Source organism: Salminus brasiliensis, chromosome 12 (assembly GCF_030463535.1).
Source record: "Salminus brasiliensis chromosome 12, fSalBra1.hap2, whole genome shotgun sequence".
In the NCBI taxonomy this organism is placed as follows: domain Eukaryota; kingdom Metazoa; phylum Chordata; class Actinopteri; order Characiformes; family Bryconidae; genus Salminus; species Salminus brasiliensis.
The window spans coordinates 39,634,715-39,654,288 of NC_132889.1; the positions used below are offsets into that span (position 1 = coordinate 39,634,715).

A 19,574-nucleotide genomic window follows, 5' to 3' on the forward strand; every position below is an offset into this window, starting at 1 on the left:
TTCTGTTTTTTCCTGATTTTTCTGATTTTATGGATTTTTCAGATTTTTTCTGATTTTACTGATTTTTCCTGATTTTTCTGATTATTCTAATTGTAAAGATTTTTCTGATTTTTTTCTTCTGATTTTACTGATTATTCTGATTTTACAGATTTACTGATTTTACAGATTTTTCAGATTGTACTGAGTGTGTAAAGCTGCTTTGTGACGACAGCAGTTCTAAAGCTGTTCTAATAAATCTGACTTGACTTGGTATTTGATTCTGCTACATTTGGGAAGCAGATCTCCGGCGCTGTACGAAGCAGCTCTCTCACTCAGAACCTTCCCTCCACCTCGGCCCCGGTCAGTCCAGCAGGTCACCCTGCACCTGCGGGAGTTCGGTTAACGCCTGGTTCAACACCTGCTGGCTTCATATCTGACCTCTCTGGCTTCAGCTCCTCTGAGCAGATGCTCTCAGTGCTCTCTGCTGCTGCACCCAAACTGTGGAGCAGCCCTCCACCTTTACTCAAGTCTTCACCAACGTCCCACATTTTAAACCCATTTTTCCCACTCAGGCTTTGACTGGAGATCATGGTGGATGATGATGTTTTACTCTGTTTATTGTTTTAATGGATTTTCTTTGTGTTTAATTTTAAGGTTAAGTTTGTTTCACTGTGCAGCGCTTTGCTCGACGCGGGAAGTCTCCTGACTGATTTACTCGATTACAGAGAGCTCTTCATTCTTTATCATTTCAATCTTAAATCTGCTTCTCTACGAGTCCGGCAGTCGTTTAATTCCAGACATTTCAGCAAACAGAGCGGAGTTCTCGGAATCTGCAGACTATGAACAGCATACAGGCCCAACAGCAGTGAGAGACGAGTGGAGAGCCAGGAGAGAGACAGGAGAGAGCCAGGAGAGCTGTGATTGGCTGTCGAGGGATTCTGAAAGCTGAGTTCAGATATCAGTCCTGTGTTTAAATCTGAATAATAACTTCTCTACATTATAATTATTACCATCATTTCTTTTATTTGGACTTCAGGGGAAACGCTGTTCATGGTTTCTGAAATCAAACCTTCATTTCTGATTCTGATCACGTCGGACGGGCTCGTCCGGTTCTCCTTCCTGTGTATGAAGTCGTCTCGTTTTAAGTTGTTTTATATGAAACTCCCTCATTTTTACTGACGTGTGACTGATCTTTGATGAATTAACAGAAGGATCTGCCAGAACAATAAAACCTCTTTAAAATCCTCCTATGAGGGACTGAGATATTCAGACTGCAGAAGTTCGTCTAAAGCCCCTCTTACACCAGCGGCCCCCCGACCCAGAGTACTAGTTCAACACTGGGAGCTGGACAGGGATTAAGCCTAGTCCCGGACCACACAGCAAATTAAGGGGGAGGCCTTAAACATCTTTAAAGAGCTCGTCTCCTACAGTCCCTCACATCTCTGTTCTCTGAGCTTCAGTCCAAATTCACTTCTACACCCTGTCACAGGGCACGTCCACCACTTACTCAAAAATCTTTCTGTAGCTGCACTACACCCTGCAGCATGTATCCCTCCACCATTTTAATGATCTGGTTCTAAAAGCAGGTTCTAGAGCCGAACTCTTCTCAGAACTCTGGTAGAACAGTGTCTCAGGCATCAGGCAGCGTCTTCATCACCATTAGGTGAAGAACTTTCTGTGAGGAGCTTTTAGTAGAGCTTCAGACGTCTGCTTCCCTTCACCATCACTGTAGAACCACAGCTCTGACTGGGGGAGCTTATCTAGAACCTCCACTGTAGAACCACAGCTCTGACTGGGGGAGCTTATCTAGAACCTCCACTGTAGAACTCTAGCTCTGACTGGGGGAGCTTATCTAGAACCTCCACTGTAGAACAGCTCTGACTGGGGAGCTTATCTAGAACCAAGCGCTACATACCAAACTCTGATGTCTTCATGTTTAATGAAGAGAGAAAAGTGAGGAATCAGTGGACAGTCAGGAGAAGCGTGTCTGAGTGTAAATCACAGCAGAGAAACTGAATGTTTGAGATTTGCTAAATTTTATTTCCTTCAAAACAAAACAGTTCCACATTTTCAGCTGGAAGTTTAAATTAACCATCATGAGAGAATGATCTGCAAAATAAAAACTCTAGAGGAAATATTCACAGTGCAAAAACATCTCACGCAGATCCGAACGTGCCCCCCCCCGCTGGAACAGCACTACTATCCAGTTTCAACAGTGACCGTATCGTCCAGCTGTCCATCAGTGACTGACGCGCTTGTCCGGACTCCGCGTATGCGAGGGAGAGGAGGTACGAGCGGGAGGACAAGACGCTGCAGTCACACAATCACCTCCACCCTCGCCACACCGCTTCGAGAACAGACGTTCAAAACAAAAACTAAAGGAAAAAGAAGAGACCATCAAAAATACATTTAGCAAAATATCGGCATCGTCTTCACAGGCAGCTCCTCTCAGCGTGGCGGAGCTCAGCAGAGGAGTCACGCAGCATCACGTTCTGTCTGAAAAAGAAGTATGAACAGCAGTTTTTTCACTTTATTCACATCAAGGATTAGAAAAGCAGCCCCTTAAACAGGAGCGTCGTCCCTCGGCTCGTCCTTCTCCTTGTCCTTCTCGTCCTTCTCCTTGTCTTTGCTCTTTTTGGATTTCTTCTTCTTGTGTTTGTGTTTCTGTCCTTTGGGCTCGGACTCGGACTCGTTGCTGGCGTGCTTCTTGTGTTTCTTGTGTTTCTTGTGCTTTTTATGCTTCTTCTTGTCTTTCTTGTCCTTCTTGTCCTTCTTCCTCTTCTTGCTGTCCTGACTGCCGGGCGAGCTGGGCGTGCTGCTGTGGGCGTGGCTCCCGGAGGGGCTGGCGCTGCGGCTGTGGGCGGGGCTTACGCTGCTGTCCCTGCCGTGCTCCCTGGGCTCCGTCTTGCTCTCCGGGTCCGAGGCCTCGCTGTCGCTCTCGCTGTAATCCGGGACGAACGCCGCCTCGTCCGTCTCTCGCGCGAGGTCCGAGGAGAGTCGCATGGACCGTATGGACGGGGGCTTGACTTTGGGATGCTCTCGCTCGGCGTGAGCTCCGACTCGCTCGGCCTCAGGCTCTGGAGAAGCGGTCCTGTGGGCGGGTTTGTGTTCCCTCTCCTTTGTGGATCGTCCGTCGTTATGCCTCACGTTCTGCACCTGCCGCTCTGCCTTGTGATCCTCTGGAGCAGGTCTTTTGGACTCGAGAGCTGGTTGACTCTGAGATGTTGACCTTTTGTGGTCTCCAGATGGGCTGTTTTCTGTCCGCTTGGACTCCTGGGAAACCCCAGGAGCTCTTTTAGCCACGTCCGTGTGAAGGTCACGTTCTTTATTACCCCTAGAAGACGGCGGAGGTGGGGAATCCTTCCTCCTGAGGGGTTCCCTTGGTTTCCCGTCCCTCTGTCGGGACTCCGAATGGTCTCTTGCAGTTGCTCTGTGGTCCGGTTTCCTTTCAGGCAGGCTTGTGCCGACTTCTCTACTCGACGGCTTCCTGGAGGCCGACGCAGACCTGTCGGCCGGTCGATCTCTGGAGGACTGGGAAGAAGAGCTCCTCTCACTGCCGTGGTCGCTACTTCTATCCAGGTTGACCGTGCCAGCTTTCCTTTTGTCTGAAGACTCGCGATCGGAGGCGCTGCGGTCTCGTTCTCTTGCCCGCTCTCGCTCCCTCTCGCTTTCCTTCTCCCTGTCCGTCTCTACATCGCTCGATGACGGCTCCTTGGCAGGTTTCGTCTCAGCGGTCGTGTCTTTAGAGGCGTGGACAGTTTTGTCAGCCTCTCTGACGCTGGATTTTGAAGCAGCGCTCTCCCCACCAGGAGGGGAGGTGGCCGCAGAAGGGCCGGCGTTTGCTGAAGCCGCTGCAGTCGTGGTCTTGGAATCGTCATCCTCAGATTCAAAGTCCTCCTTCTCCCACTTAGAGCGAGGAACCTGGATCATAACGATTTCGTCCTCAGCAGGTGTGGAGCTGTCGTTAGTGTACTCCTCCAGGGTCTTCACCACGGTCTTCTTCAGGTCTGGCTTCTCCTCCTGATGCCTCTTGATGGGACTGCCACCTGTGGAGCTGGTGCTGTCAAAAGCAAGTACAAGAAACCTCAGGTCAATATGGAGAGTAATGCGGCTCTGTGAGGATCACAAAGTCCTGTCCTGCTTAAAACACACCAGACTGAGCATTTGTTAGGACAGGGATAGTCCCCAGCTATCGAGAACCATAACTAATGATCCTTTTGTCCTAGGACTCAAGAACACAACATGAAGCTATCAAGTTCACTAAAACACTAAGCGATCAGTCTAACTTATTGAGCTGCACCGGTACCCAACCTCCCACCAATTTCAAAAAGGAAATTCTGGGGCACATCTTTAGGTCCCCCATCACATCTACCTTCCCACCTTACCTAGTGTAATCGACCAACATGGATCCAGACCCGTCTGTGGCATGCACCCTCCGCCGGATCTTGGTCTTGGACTTCTGGTCCAGTCTGTTCTTCCCGACAGCTGACCCAGACTCTTCAGCAGGAGCTCGGTCAGTGCTAGTGATCCTCTTTCCAATCTCACGGTTCAACTTGATCTTCCTCATGGGCTCAGGCTTAATGTCCATCAGAGCAGGGATGGCTGGTTTTTCTCTCTCCACCGGCTTCTCAGCCTCGACCTTGGGTTTGGGTTTGGGAGACCCTTTGGCTACCTCTGCAGCTTCAGACCTTGGTGATTTAGCCGGCGGTATCTCCGGGTCTTTCACGACTGGCTTGTCGTCCTTTCGCTTCCGTTTCTCCACTTTCACGTCACCTGCCTTGGTGGACGATTTCTCCTCGGTTTTGACCGGCTTCTCCAGCTTGGGTTTCACATCTTTAGCAGGAGGTTTCTCAGCCTTCGCCTGGGAGTCTTTGACCGGCTCCCTCTTGACTTTTGGGTCGTCTTTAACTGGCTTCAGGTCTTGGTGATGTTTGACTGGTCTAGACTGCATCAGCTTGCGAGGAAGCATGAGTTTCTCTGAGGAATGTGGTTTGCTGGTCTCGGCCTTCTGAGGTGGTTCTTCCTTGATTCTCTTAATCGGCGGTTCAGAGGAAGCAGTCTTCTCTCGCGGCACATCAGCCTCCTTCTCTTTCACCGGTTTGGAGGTCTTTGTGGGACCTTCCTTTTTTTGAGTGCCGCTGTCGGCCTTGCGCTTGACTTTTTCTGTCTTGCTTTTGCTCTTGTCCTTTTTGTCCTTGTCGGAGGAGCTCTTGTAGGGCACCGCAGTGCTGTCCATCGGCTCGTCTCTGACCGGGGTTGCGTCGTCACGAGTGGAGTTCATCATCATCGAGTCCCCTTTTCTCTCGTCTTTCTTGGATTCGTCCATGGAGTCAGAGTGGCTGAAGATATCGCCCTCCTCCCCCTTCCTCTTCTTCCTGTGCTTCTTGTGCTTCAGACTTTTGGAGTCCACAGCCGTGCTCGTGCTGGGCTCTCGCTCTTTGGCAGGTTTGAGGGGTTCTTTGTTCAGGCCTCGGCCAGCTCCTGCATTGTTCACATGGAGGTGGCCATACTTCTCAGCACACTTCTCTTGGTACGTCAACGGACGGCCTCTCGGAGGAACGCCGTGTCCTTGGGCATGGGGTACATAGTCCTCTCGGCGCCCTCTGGCATAGGGGGAGTTATCTCTGGGCCTGGGAGGACCGTAGCGCTCAGGGGAAAATGGATCTCTGCCCGGGCCACGACCTCTGATCTGACTGCCCTGTGGAGCGTCGTAGTTTTTGAAGTACTTCTCGTACCACTCTCTGTATTCCCTCTCCCACTCCCGGTAGCGCTCCCGCTCAAACGGGTCGCTCTGGTCAACTGCTCTGCCGTAGTAGGCCTTAGCATCATAAGGGGCAATCTCCCGGTACCTGGCCGAGTACTTGCGGTCCACTTCTACCTGAGGGCCTGGCAGAAGCTTCTTGCCCGGACTGTGGGCCCTGAAGTGCGGTGACCTGGAGCGAGAGCGGTAAATGCCGCTCATCCCTCCGTCTCGCCCTCTGTATGAAGGAGAGCGGGTGCGGGAGCGATGGTACGGCGGCGTGCGGGATCTGGATCTATAACTTCGGCTTCGCCCGCGGCCCCTGCGGGAGTAGGGAGAGCGAGAATAGGAGCGAGACCGGGAACGAGACCGGGAACGTGACCTGGAGCGCGATCGGCTCAGGGAACGAGAGTAGGAGCGAGGAGATCTTGAACGACTGCGAGATTTTGAGTAGGAGTAGGATGACCCACTGTAGGATGACCCACGGTATGGAGATTTGGACCTGGAGGACGAGAAGAAGGGATCAGTCAACTGGAGCAATGGTGTGGAACCCTGGTCCTGGAGTGCCCCTGCATGTTTTCCCAACATGCTTTCCAGGTTTATTTTGGCATGCCAGAGCAGGCAGAACACTACACATGCAGAACAAAAGGGTTCTCCAGGATCAGGGATGAGGAACACTGAGCTGGAGCAAACGGTGGTCATAAAATACAAACCTGGAATAGGAACGTCTTCTCTCCTTTTGGATCTTTCTGTACTCCAGTAGCTCTTTGGCAAAGTCATTAGTGAACTCCTCAAGCTTAGACTTCTCCCTGGTAACGAATCGACAGTGGGGACTATTTATTGAAAACAGGAAGGAGATAAAACTTGATAGTTAAAACACAGCAAGGATCCATTTTTAAAAATCTTCGCAACTGAAGACACTTCAAATAATGCAATGAAAATTCTCCCACTCAGTCTAGATAAACAGTACGGCCTCAAACAAACACAGATCTTAATTTAACAGGAAAACAGCTGCTTTTAAAAATGACACCCTAAGGAATCACTACTTTAAATAAATGGTAAAGTTTGAGACTGAGTGCTTATTAAATTTACTACTCACACTGTATAACATTTCATTACTCCTCAAAATGACTACTAATCAATCTAACCGAACTTCATTAGTACTGAACAAATGAAAGAATGACAGACAGCAGCTCTATAAACCTCATGCTTTAACCCCATTAAACCCAGTGAAACAGTCCACTCACTCTTCCTTCAGTCGCCGCTGCTGCCTGTAGAACTCCTCCTTAGACAGGAAGGGCGCAGGGGTCAAGGAGGGCAAGGGGTTTGGCAAGGGCGGCTGAGTGCCCGGCGGCACCCATGGAGCCGGGACGTTAGCCGGAGCTGGAGGATACCCTGGAGGGGGCACTGTGAAGGGAGGAGCAGGCTGCTGGCCCGTGGGGAACTGCATTGGGTACTGCTGGGGAACCACGCCGGGGGGCTGCGGCATGGCGTGTTGCGGAGGGGGGAAGAGAGGAGGAACGTATACAGGAGGAGCCACAGGAGGAGGTTGTTGAACCGGGGGGACCTGCTGCCTCGGGGGCCTGTCGCTAGGGGCCCGGCCACGGTTCGAGGGCCTACAAGGTGAAAAAACAGAGCAAGCGCTTCTGAAACTACTGCAAAGTCCTCATTTAGAGGATAGCTGCCCAGCCCTGATCTGTTACTACTAATAAAAGTAACACTATGAACCAACATCACTAATTATTCTGTATTACACTCTGTTTACATTACAGCTGAGGAAATCACAGTTTCTGATGAACAGAAGAACTGTGGTGGGAACAGACAGCAGTACTTACGGATCCCATGAAGGTCGGGGCCCAGATGATCTAGGCCCTCCGCTCTGCCTCGGTGGGGCTAAAATGAAAATTTTGCATCTTAAATAACGATCACAGGATAACGGATTATGAAATCTTATCCGAAAGTTAAAAAATAACCCAACATCCCAAAATCTATTACCTCCTCTGGGAATGGGGAGAGGGAGAGCGTGTGGCTGGCCGATCACCGGAACATGGTAGCCCTGCAACGAGACAAGAACCATGGAAGTGAGTCACGAAAAAAAAAGTCAGTATTGATCAGAGCAGGTTAGCCGGAGCGTCCCGTACCTTCGGAATAACTGGGGTAGGCAGCGGAGTCTCAGGTGGAGCTACAGCTGCCGACGGCAGAATCTCAGGTTCTCTGCAAAGAAAAAACAAAATTACGACTACAAAACAGACAGAAACGGTCAAGCAGAACCAAACTGGGGAAATTTCACAAAGCAGGACAGTCAGGACGCTGGCGTAGTCGATCAGTCAGGACAGGCCTGGTGTCTGAGGCGCCATTATGTAACTGCTGCACCATTTAAAGTGGAAGCAGGACATTGAGGCAAAAATCTCCAAGTACTCTCTAACAGACGTGCTGTGTGCTTTCTGACACTGTAGGACTCACTGACCCATCAACACAGAACAGGGTTACAGAACAGCCGCTAAAAACAGCGGCAGCAGCTTCAATCCTCACATCAGTAAAACTATAAATCCTATTTGTAAACAAACTACAGCCGAGAGCTCAGTTCTCTGGTCAGACTCACTCTGGGTCCTGCTTTGTGAAAGAATTGAAATCAGTGAGCAGTGGCTGAAACACTGGATTACTTGGGTATAACAGGCTCGTCCTGTTTGCTGGTTTGCTGCGGAGGAGATGGAGGCGGGGTGCTGCCACCTGCGCCGGCCGCAGAGGAACCACCTCCGGTAGGGGGCGTGTCGGGGGCCTGGTGAGTGACCGCAGGGCTCATGGCAGCAGGGGGCGTGTTGGCCGCGGCAGGACGAGGAACATTGGCCAACAGGGGGTCCTGCTGGCGGGAGTTGGGGGGTCTGAGTGTTTGGACGGGGCGCTGCAGTCGCGGCTGGGTTTGAGCAGTGGCAGCAGCAGACTGAGCGGCGGACTGAGCAGCAGCGGCGGCGGCAGCAGCAGCAGCAGCTTTACGGATTCTCTTTGTGTAGCCCGTCTCATTCCTGAAGTTGTTCACAGCCTGTGAGTCAAAACAGACGATATTAACACCATTAATCTACCATCAGATTAGAGAAATATAAGGTAATAAAGCATTTACTGTCCAAATAAAAAGCACTGAAAGTCAAATGATCAAACAGGCCAGAGCCTGAGAAGACAGAGAGACTGAGGTACGAGTGAGGATCTTACCTGGCGCAAGAATTTGTTGGCAATCAAAGCATCAGGAGAAACTTCAGACTGGTTACAGGTGGGGCACACGTGTTCCTCCGACTCCAGCAAACTCGTCCGAATGCCTGCACAGACGGGAAACATCAAACACAAACACGGGAACCAATAAGAGAAAGCTGAGAACTCCAGACCCTCCTTTTCCTTCTCAGTTTCCTGAAGACGGATCGGGTCTGTCTGACGCTTTAATACTCACACTCGTCACAGTAGCTGTTCCCGCAGCAGGGGATGACCACGGCATCGGTCATCAGGTCCTTACAGATCAGACAGAGCAGCTCATCGGGCACTGGGTCCTCCTCCTCTGAGGAAGACGACTGCTCCTGGGGAAGAAATGGAGGCTTCTCCTTCTTCCCAATGGCATACGCTTCCCTGTTTGAGCCACGGGAGAAAACAGCCAATCAGCTAGAGTCACAGAACAGCAGGCCAGCCTTAACTCCAACAATGGGGGGCGCTGGACTCAAGCAGGACAGAAAACGTCCCTATTTACATTTATGGCATTTAGCTGACGCTCTTTTCCAGAGCAACTTCCAGGGTTACTCGTATTACAGAGGAGGGTCAGTGTAGTGTTGGGAGTCTGGCCCAAGGACTCTTATTGGTGTAGCGCAGCATAGTCACCCAGACCAGGAATCGAACCCCAGTCTCCCACATGGTGTGGCAGCTCACTGGCAGGTAGTGGTGTTATCTGTTGAGCCACACCAACCACACCCTTGTATTTACTTACAACAAACCGACTAATCTTGTTCCTTTAAGACTGACGCATATAAACAGACTGATTTCCGCTCTGATTGGCTGCCCTCATTCTAAATCTATTCGAAACAGGCGGAGCTAAACTGTTGAGGGACCAACAGGTGAACATGAAGCAGGGATAGGCAGTGAGGGGTGAGTCCAGCACAGTCTGCCGATTTCACCTCAACCCTGGCAATGAACAGGTGAGCTGAATCAGGTGTGCTGCAGCAGGACAAGCACCAAACCGTGCAGGACCCGGACCCCCCCGGCAGAACTGCCCATCCCTGACAAAGACAGTGACAAACACAGTCTTCTCCACGATCTGGACAGCCTGGACAAAGCAGGCACTGGTTCTTACGCGTCGATGGTGGGGATGGCGTATGTTCCAGTGTTGGTCAGCATGGCTCCTTTCATGGACTGATCCACCTCCACCATGAAGCTGCGGGGAATTCCAGTGCTCCTTTTAACCCGCTGAGGAGCCTCGAAACTTTTGTCCTGCTAACACATCAGTTAGGCAGAGGATTAGATCACAAACAGCCTGTATCGTCATCAGAGTCACTATCCATGAAATAAAAACACAAACTGTTCATTTCATCCTGGTAACACAGGAGAACTCGACTAGACTAAACTAAGTGTGACTGGGTTTGAGAGAACGGCTACAATTAAAGACCTTCCTTTAGAAAAGTCATTATTTCATACAATTAAATCAACATTCAGTTCTTAATTATGTCCTGCTGAAACACACCTCATTATTAAATATACATTTTTAAAAAATCAACATTTGTAAACAACTTTTCTGGTGTCGCAAGGCTCAGACGATCACCAGTAGTAATGAAAACCCAATTACCCCATTGGTCGGGCAATTTCGGATGTAGTGGCCGTTCTTCCCGCAGCGAAAGCAGGTGTAGTTCGGAGGGGGGGGTCCGAGCTTTTTCGTAAAGCTGAAGCAAAGAAACAAAGACAAATTCGTCAGACTCTGCACGACAGCGACCTCCACACGCCGAGGGTCTCAGAGCGGGATACTCACTGAATGGGGTCGTACTCGTGATTGGACTGAGACATCATGGCTCTGATTTTGTCTTCCTCGGAGGCGTTGGCTTCGGCGAGATTGGCGGTCTGTTTAAGAGGGCAATAATGTTTTCACACAGTTTAGCTTCACTCAGAACACAGGCGTTTAACTGGAGCCCAGAGGATGCACTGGTCCTGTAAAGAGACGCTGTCCGCCCGCGTTCCTGCTGGAACCTCCTCCAGAACTCGCCAGCGCAGGTGGGCAGGGAGTACCGCAAGCCTTCCGTTACCGCTAACCCTGCTCAAACCGCCGGAGCGAGTCACCCGCACAGAATCCACCCTTCGAGCATTTTACACCACTTCCATGAAATAAACAGAGACGTCCACAAGAACCCAGAACCAGCACAGGGCTAATCCGGGGCTGGGAGGTCCGCCAGTGCTCAGGTTTTATTAACATCCTTAAATTAGATCATTAATACTGACATAAAACAGTGAGACAAACTACAGTGCATTTCTTCACCACTGTACCCTGCTGAGCTCAGATCAGCAGATAAACACGCTCTTATGAAGACTGCTGTGTTTAAACAGACCGGGGTCTTCTGAAAGTCCATAGCAGAGAAAAAGAACGGAAAAATCTTCAAGGCGGCGCGGAGTAAACGGCCCGGCCCGGAAAACAGTCCACATCCATTAAAAAACAACTTATTTAAAAATCAGAGAGAAAGAGAGCTCCTCAGCGATGACGAGAGGGGTCAGTGATAAAACGGAGGCGGTGAGCTTCGTTCTTCAGTGCGGTTTAGGACGGGTGTTACGGGCCAGTGTGGGTAAGAGGCTTTGAGGTACTCCCTCCACACGGGGCAGAAAGTGCCTTCTTTACAGCTCCAGGCATGCTCACAGCTCACACACACACCAGCAGTGATCAACAGAAGATCATAAAATAACAATAATGAAGTATCTATCAGCAATCAGCACAATTCATCTCAACTAGCTGTGGTCTGAGTGGAGCAGCCTGGCGGTGCAATAACACTGTCCACAACAGAGGACTCCCATGGCAGAGTGGGCCTCTGGACCACAATCAAACCTAAAAGCCAGTCATTTAAAATGATTTTATAAATAATAAACTTCATTATACAAGGATCAAAAGTCTCGGTCTGCTCAGTACTTCACCACTGGCTATCCCGACCCCAACACTCGTACTGACCCTCAGTATATAAATCCTCCACAAGCACCGGCACGTATTGATGATTGCTGATAAATACCCTTCCATTTACATCAATTAACAGCTTATCATATTACATACAGTCAAATTCTGCACACACCCCTCATCACATGTTCACAGTGTGGGTTATCACACGACCCAGATCCCATCACTAATACAACACAGTGCTACAGGGTGGAGAAGAGAGTTAAACTGACAGAGGAGGAGTACCTTCGACAGCAGGGCCAGCGAAATGGACGGAGAATCATCCATCTGTTTGCAAAGAAAATTGGATAAGAGGGTTTACTGCAGTGACATTCAGCATTTCCACACCAGCCCACTGAACATGAACACACTCGACTGAGGAATGCTGATTTCTCCTTAGCCGTCCCAACAAGTTTACCAACAAGCCTCAAGAGCACTCTCGGGTCTGGTTCAGAAGACTGGTGATGAAACCAAGTCTTCTAATCAGCCAAAAGTAACACCCCCCCCCCCCCCCAAACACCTTTAGAGGTCATTGTGAGAGATCGTGGTGGAGCGGATGTTGAATTTTAAACCCTGTATATAATGATAATAAAGCTGATCGTGGTGCTCGGCGTTCAGCAGCACATGGTGATATCCCAGCTTCCACTGCTGCTCTAATGCGTTTCTTTACAGCCTGTCAGACGTTTTAGAAGCTGTGCTGCTGAACTCGTTCCTCTATCCTCTTCAGCACCTCCACAGAACGGCCGGGCCTTCAGTAGGGTCAGACAGATCAGCAGAGCTAGTTTAACAGTAAACCGGAAGTGCCAAAAACACACTCGCTCGAGAGTGACGTCACAGCGAGCGCCGTCACAGCAGACACCGTACTGATTCGGCCTCTTTAAGTCTCCAACTCCAGACCGCTCATCAGGGCGAGCGCAGTCTTAATGGACGCTGAGCTGAGCAGTTTGCTCTTCTAGAACAGCTCGCTTGACTGGTGAAGAACGTAGAAACTCCTGCATAATAATCTTAATTCGCTGTTCTCTGAACTAAACACTGCCTCCGAACTCTGGCCACACCACGAGCTCCAAGAAAGAAGAAGAAGAAAAAAAAAAAAAGCCTAATCAGCTCGACTGGGCCTAAAGCAAGGGACCGGATCCTCGACCGGGACGAGACCTCAGGACCAAACCTGTGCAGAAGTGAACACACAAGGCCTCGTAAATCGTGTCAACACATTTAAACCCAGGGATTTTATTGATGAAGCTTGTGGTCAGCATTTTACAACAAATACTGAGTTTAGATTAGTTGTGACTCACACAGAATTAAAAAAAGCACTTCTGTAAAAAAGAGAGGAATTCTATAGTGCTGAAATAGATCTGCAACACAGAGACCAGTTCACGCCGTTCAATAAAAGCAAAGATCAATATTTTCTTTTCAAAAATAAAAACGGAGGCTTCCAGCAACAGTTACTCTGAACGTTCGTGACTAAAGCTGAGCATGAGACACCATAAACACACCTCCCATCACGGCAGAAATTCATTCAGTGACAATTAATGCAGGCCAGAGGAAATTCAGTTCAACAAAGATCAGCAAAAATAAACATGACAGTGTTGTAAATAAATAAAAAAATAAAAAGAACATATAAAAACCCATTGAAACAAAGTTAGTATAGAAAGTCCATTCCAAAAATTTTTTTCAAATATTTCATAGAAATAGTATCTATAAACATTTCTGTACAAAATCTTAGAAAACATTTACCACACTTTAACTTCTCTAGGAGAACCGTAACGAGTAAAGAGTTCCATTCAGTACATTAGTATTTATCAATATTTTCAGGTACAAATAGTTGTTGCTCAAACAGAACAGAAATACCCCACCCACCCCAGAGAGACCCTGCAACACCCAGACTGAATAAATTCAGACCCACGACAATAAAAAGAAAAAACACAAAAACAACTTAAACAAAACAAAAGATCTGTTCAGAGGAACACACTGCGTTTACACACGGACCCTTAGTCACATCACCCACCCTACACAGAGGCAAGCGGCCAGCGTTTCACCGTGCTTACAGCAGAAACAAGCACTGAGGAGAAAACTGTAGAAATAATAATAATAAATGATCATCTGTTCCTGCTGCTCCTAAACACTTCAGTTACTGTAGGAATAAAAGTCTGTCTTGTTCTTTAAATTATTGATCAGGAAAGTTCAATAAATCCACGCCGAACTTCTCGCTCTGAGACGTGCTTCATATTAGTGACCTGACAGGTTTAAAACGAAGTGGAAATTCTGAACTAGATTATGAGTGTGTGTGTGTAATATATATATATATATATATATTATACACACACACACGAAAATAAACATCCTCTTGGAAGTTAAAGGACTTTCCTGATGAGACTAATGTAAAGACAATGAACAGAGCTCTGAACTCCACCACCTTCATTAACCCCACAGTCAGCCCACACAGCTGCCTGCAGATGAAAGGAGCAGTCCCACTGAAAACCAGAGGAACAGGCGTTGAGATTGGAGTCCAGTGTTTGTTAGCAATGTTAGCCTAGCATCTCCCGCTGCAATCTAAAGCAGCTCACGTCTGGGCTGGTCGACTGAATCAGGGCTCAGAGATCAGTCCCGGTACTCTGGTTTTCCTTGCAGAACTGCTCCTTTCTTTACCTCCGGAAGGTAAACTCACACCTGTCAGAATCACAGAACCCCGCAGAAACACTCCAGCCTAAACAAGGCGGGGCAGAACTGAGCCACTGTTACAGAGGTTAGCACCGCACTACATTCTGACTGCCTTCAACACGACTGCTCCCTGCACACTGTAGGTCAGCAGGTCAGCAACAGCGCGGCTACAACTACACTGAACAGCAGCATTAGCTGAAGCTAGCTAAAGAACAGTGCTGTTAAGCAGTTATAATGTTAGCTTACATGTTTAGCACCTATAATGAGCTAGCTCGTGAACTCCCTGACCAGCGGATACAGGGTTTCTAAAGCCAGCAGGACATTATCCTACTAACCAGCCTAAGGTTAACTAATGAATATTCGTGAAAAATGAGTTCATGCTAATGATTATGCTAATTTTGGCGAGATGAGAGTAGTTGAAAATATGATTATATATGAGATTGTGTTTTTGAAGCACTCTCAATACTTTAATTGCTTTTACTCTAACACAGTGAAAATCAGTGGATAACCATTATTGTCTATTTTAATAAGAAGTAAATGAGTTTAGAGCACTAACACACACACACACACACACACACACACACACACACACACACACACACACACCGGGAACCTGTTGCGTATTAGACCATACTGGGTAAACATGGACAGTCAGACACTGAAGCTGTGTGATAATCAGGGGTTGGAAAAATAATTAACATCTTTTTTTATTTAGAAAACAAATAGACAGTGTTTACAGAAGTACCAGTTTATAGACAGACAGACTGAACACTGATCATGTTCACTCTTACGATAACGATCAATATGATCATACAGTACATAAACATGTACATCTGGTCACCCTCATTACTGCGGTTCTGTAGGTTCAGTGTGAAATACAGTGCAGAGGCATGCGGCTCCGTACAGTCGGCATTTAGTGCAGATTAACACAGTTTCAACACATCACACAGTATAACGTTCACCGACAACACTGAAGAGGAGGAACGGAGGAGTGTATCATTTCAACTGGGAGCGACTGTGGAAGTGTGTGTGTGAGAGGCAAAAGAAATGAGGTGGTGCTACATACTGCTTTAGAAGATCCACTTGAGGGTTCGGATCGGTCACTGCAAGACAGAAACAGCAGGAATCAGCAGTTAGTCTTCACTGCACAAACGATTATACAGACAGGAATCACATCTGATAATACACTGACTATTACTTACATATATACATACACACACATAAAAACATGACTGCCCCCTGCTGCAGATCACAGTGTGACTGACTTTAGTCTATGAACACTAACTTCTCCACAGAGCTGAACACTGGAGGACAGACCAGTAGACAGAACAGTAGTTCCTTCACAGTTCACAGAAATCAGACGGGTGAAGGGCTAACTCCAGCGTCTGTGAGCTAAGCTAACCTAGCAGCTACTGCACACTACAGGAGCACACACCAACAGGTTTCCTGCATAACATGCTAATGTGCTCATCACACACATACACACAAAGTATTCTGAGAACGCAGCATTTAACACCTTTAAAACTGGACTGTCCTGATGGTCACACAAATAAAGGACTTAGCTGCTCCTGAGGGTGGCGCCATTTTATTGGAAATTATAATTTTATATACACACACACACACACACACACACACACACATATACTTTTTCCCCCTCTCTTACACAAAGCATACTGTGGTTTCTTTAAAAAGCAGCCGGCACAGAGGATCTACAGGGGAAAGGGAACTTACATGACAAAGGTTTTGCTGGTAGCTTTGACTCCACCAATCGGAATACGTCTGATTATGACGGAGGAGTTTTTAGGGATTAGCGCCCCATCATCAGTGTACTCTGAAACAAAGAGAGAGGAGAACAAAAGTGTTTAGCACGCCTTTAACACACACACACACACCTCCTGCTAATCTCCAACCTGAATACACCCTCATCCTAATCTCAGCTCAAAGTACAGCAGCAGTAATCTTCCAGGCGAGGACACAGCGCTCACTGCGGGCGCCCCAACACTCCCGGCGAGAGAGCGCACAGTACCCTGTTAACTGCTCCGGGACGTCGTGTGTAAAACCCCACCAGATCTATTACACATGCCTGTGGGACACTAACACCAGTCCTGTACTTTAACTTCTTCTCCCCGAGGTCGGAGCCCAAACCCATCATAACTCGTTTCTACAGACCCGTTTCCCACCTCTCCTGAGCCCCCCTCTCTATGACAGCTGTGTTCATCAGTGTACAGTGTAATACTGAGGGTCACTGTGCCTTTAAGACTATGCAAATCGGTGCGTTGTGATTGGCTGCCCTCATGCTGAAACCCTCCATATTGCATCGTGTGAGTGGGCGGGGCTTAACTGCTGTAACGCTCCCTTCAAGTCCTTCCTGTTTAATGAATATTCACTATGGTGACTTCCTGATTGCATTCAGCCATAAGAGCGCTAGTGAGGTCAGGAGGATCACGACCCACCTCATTCCACCTCACCTCACCCCATCCAAAGTACTGGATGGAGCTCCTCCACCATCACTCCAGAGAACACAGCTCCTCCACTGCTCCACAGCTCCTCAATGCTGGGGGGCTTTATACCCCTCTAGTCCACGCCTGGCATTATTAGGCAGCATGGAGCCAATAGGGTCATGATGTTGATCTGCTCCAGAGAGTCCTATTCTATTGGCAGTACTTCTTCTCTACAGGGACTAGACAAGCTGTGTGTGCATTTGCACATCTGTGTCAGCAATGGGTGCAGCTTAAAGTAGCTGAATGCGTTCATTAGAAGGGGTGTCCACAAACATTTGGACAGAAACGTGGTGGCGTTCACGTGCTCAAATCGGAAACAACGTGATGGAAACATGGAGGCCTGCCTGGTGTGTTCGTGACGTCACACAGACTACCAAAAAAAACAAGGCCCTCGAGTTATTATTATTATTATTATGATTATTTTACCCTCCTTATGTTTATATTAATGTTTAATTTGTGTTTTTTTAAGACCCCCCCTCACTCACCCTCCTTGGTCTGGGCGTTGGTGACCTGCAGGTCGCAGTCCGCGGCCTTCAGCTTCTCGCGGCCCATGATCTGCCTCTTCAGCTCGCTCCTCAGGTGATGTGCAGCCCGTCGAACGTCACCGTGTCGTAGTTCAGTTTGGAGGAAAACTTATAATGAACACAAGACATTTTTACACAAAGCCCCCTCAGCCCCCCTCAGAACCCCGCAGAACCCCACACAACCCAAACCCGCCCAGGAGAGAGAGAGAGAGTACACGACCACCAGAACCGACTCAGCAGTCTGTCTGAGCCGGGCCGCCGGCCATCGCAGCTGGCCAGAAAGCTCGGCACTACCAGTCCCTGAGGACGGATCTGGCCGAACTGGGCCCGGGTTAACGTTAGGGCTCCCAAATCGGCACCGTCAGTCCAGATCGGTCGGTAAACACGGAGGTCCCTCAGAGTCCGCCGCGAGTCCCCGGCCCGCTCAGGGCCGCGCACAGTTCAGGCCCAGTCCCTGCGGGAGAGTCCCGGAGCTCTGGGAAGCAACGAAAGCCGCCCTGGATGTTCCCTCGGTCCGGCCTGAGAAACACGGAACAACGGAACCCGAACCCGAACCGAGTCCGGCGGAGCTCCTGCGGCCCGCGGCCTACAATGGCCTCCAGCCAGCGACACACAAAGCAGCAGAGGAAGGAAATCACACACCCGGAACCACCGGCAGACACAAAACCTGGACTCCCGGCACCTGCTGCGGGGATTAAACGGTGCCGGCCGCCTTTTCGATCAGAATCTGTGGGAGAAAGAGCCTGAATGAAGCCTTTGGACCGCCACACTGAAGCTAACTGAGCTAGCCGTGCTAACGTGCCCTCAGCGCTACGGGGTTTCACCGAGAACGAACGCACGGGCTCAGCGGCTGCGTCACAAGCGCGTCACCAGGCTGCGTTCGCTTCCGCACTGCTCTCTGCACCCTCGCCCCCTACAGCCCTCCGTGCCTGCACCCTCGCTCCCTACAGCCCTCCGTGCCTGCACCCTCGCCCCCTACAGCCCTCCGTGCCTGCACCCTCGCTCCCTACAGCCCTCCGTGCCTGCACCCTCGCCCCCTACAGCCCTCCGTGCCTGCACCCTCGCTCCCTACAGCCCTCCGTGCCTGCACTCGCCCTACAGCCCTCCGTGCCTGCACCCTCGCCCCCTACAGCCCTCCGTGCCTGCACCCTCGCCCCCTACAGCCCTCCGTGCCTGCCCCTCGCTCCCTACAGCCCTCCGTGCCTGCACCCTCGCTCCCTACAGCCCTCCGTGCCTGCACCCTCGCCCCCTACAGCCCTCCGTGCCTGCACCCTCGCCCCCTACAGCCCTCCGTGCCTGCACCCTCGCCCCCTACAGCCCTCCGTGCCTGCACCCTCGCCCCCTTTGCTCAGACAGATGATACTGTATTCATCCAGAAGGACATTCAGCAGACAGCAGCAGCTCCTCAGCGCAGTGCTGCAGTAATCAGTCTGGCACAGTATAAAACAGTGTATTACAACGAGGCACGACTCAGCTCCGAACTATTAGCTATAAAATAGGCGTTTTTAATATGTTATAAGGAAATATTCCCTATAAATAAACAGTACCTTAACATATAGCTAAATATGTCACTTAAAACAATGAGTCAAGAGTAGATACACAACAAATCCCCATCTACATCTAATCAGGTGATCACTGTAGACACAGGAGCGATGAAGGCCTGAGACCAGGGCCGCGTCCAAAACCACTGCAAAACACTCCCCACCTACACACACTGCACCCGCCCTCCCCGCCCACAGTTTATTCACTCACTAGCTGATGTGTTGGAGGTGGTTTGGGACACAACCAAAACGGTCATTTCTTTATTAATGATTCCTCTGAATTATAAATAACACTACAACACTAACACGCCTTTCTCTGCACAGCAATGATCTTTACACACACACACACACACATACACACACATATATATATATACACACACACACACACACATATATACACACACATACACAAACACATATACACACACTACACACACATACACACACATATATACACACACATACACACAC

General features: G+C 49.3%; 1 protein-coding gene across 1 annotated transcript; it reads right to left on the minus strand.

Annotated features, from left to right (window-relative positions):
• Positions 1-1,998: 1,998 nt before the first annotated feature.
• On the minus strand, positions 1,999-17,709 carry rbbp6 (retinoblastoma binding protein 6). The gene is given in 18 exon segments (XM_072693943.1): positions 1,999-4,039; positions 4,365-6,221; positions 6,433-6,528; positions 6,967-7,335; positions 7,555-7,612; positions 7,715-7,775; positions 7,861-7,933; positions 8,383-8,759; positions 8,927-9,030; positions 9,159-9,331; positions 10,047-10,183; positions 10,536-10,629; positions 10,716-10,804; positions 12,123-12,164; positions 15,601-15,637; positions 16,266-16,365; positions 17,521-17,611; positions 17,614-17,709. Coding segments are annotated over 18 exon segments (5,331 nt in total). The 5' UTR covers positions 17,689-17,709; the 3' UTR covers positions 1,999-2,541.
• Positions 17,710-19,574: the final 1,865 nt, after the last annotated feature.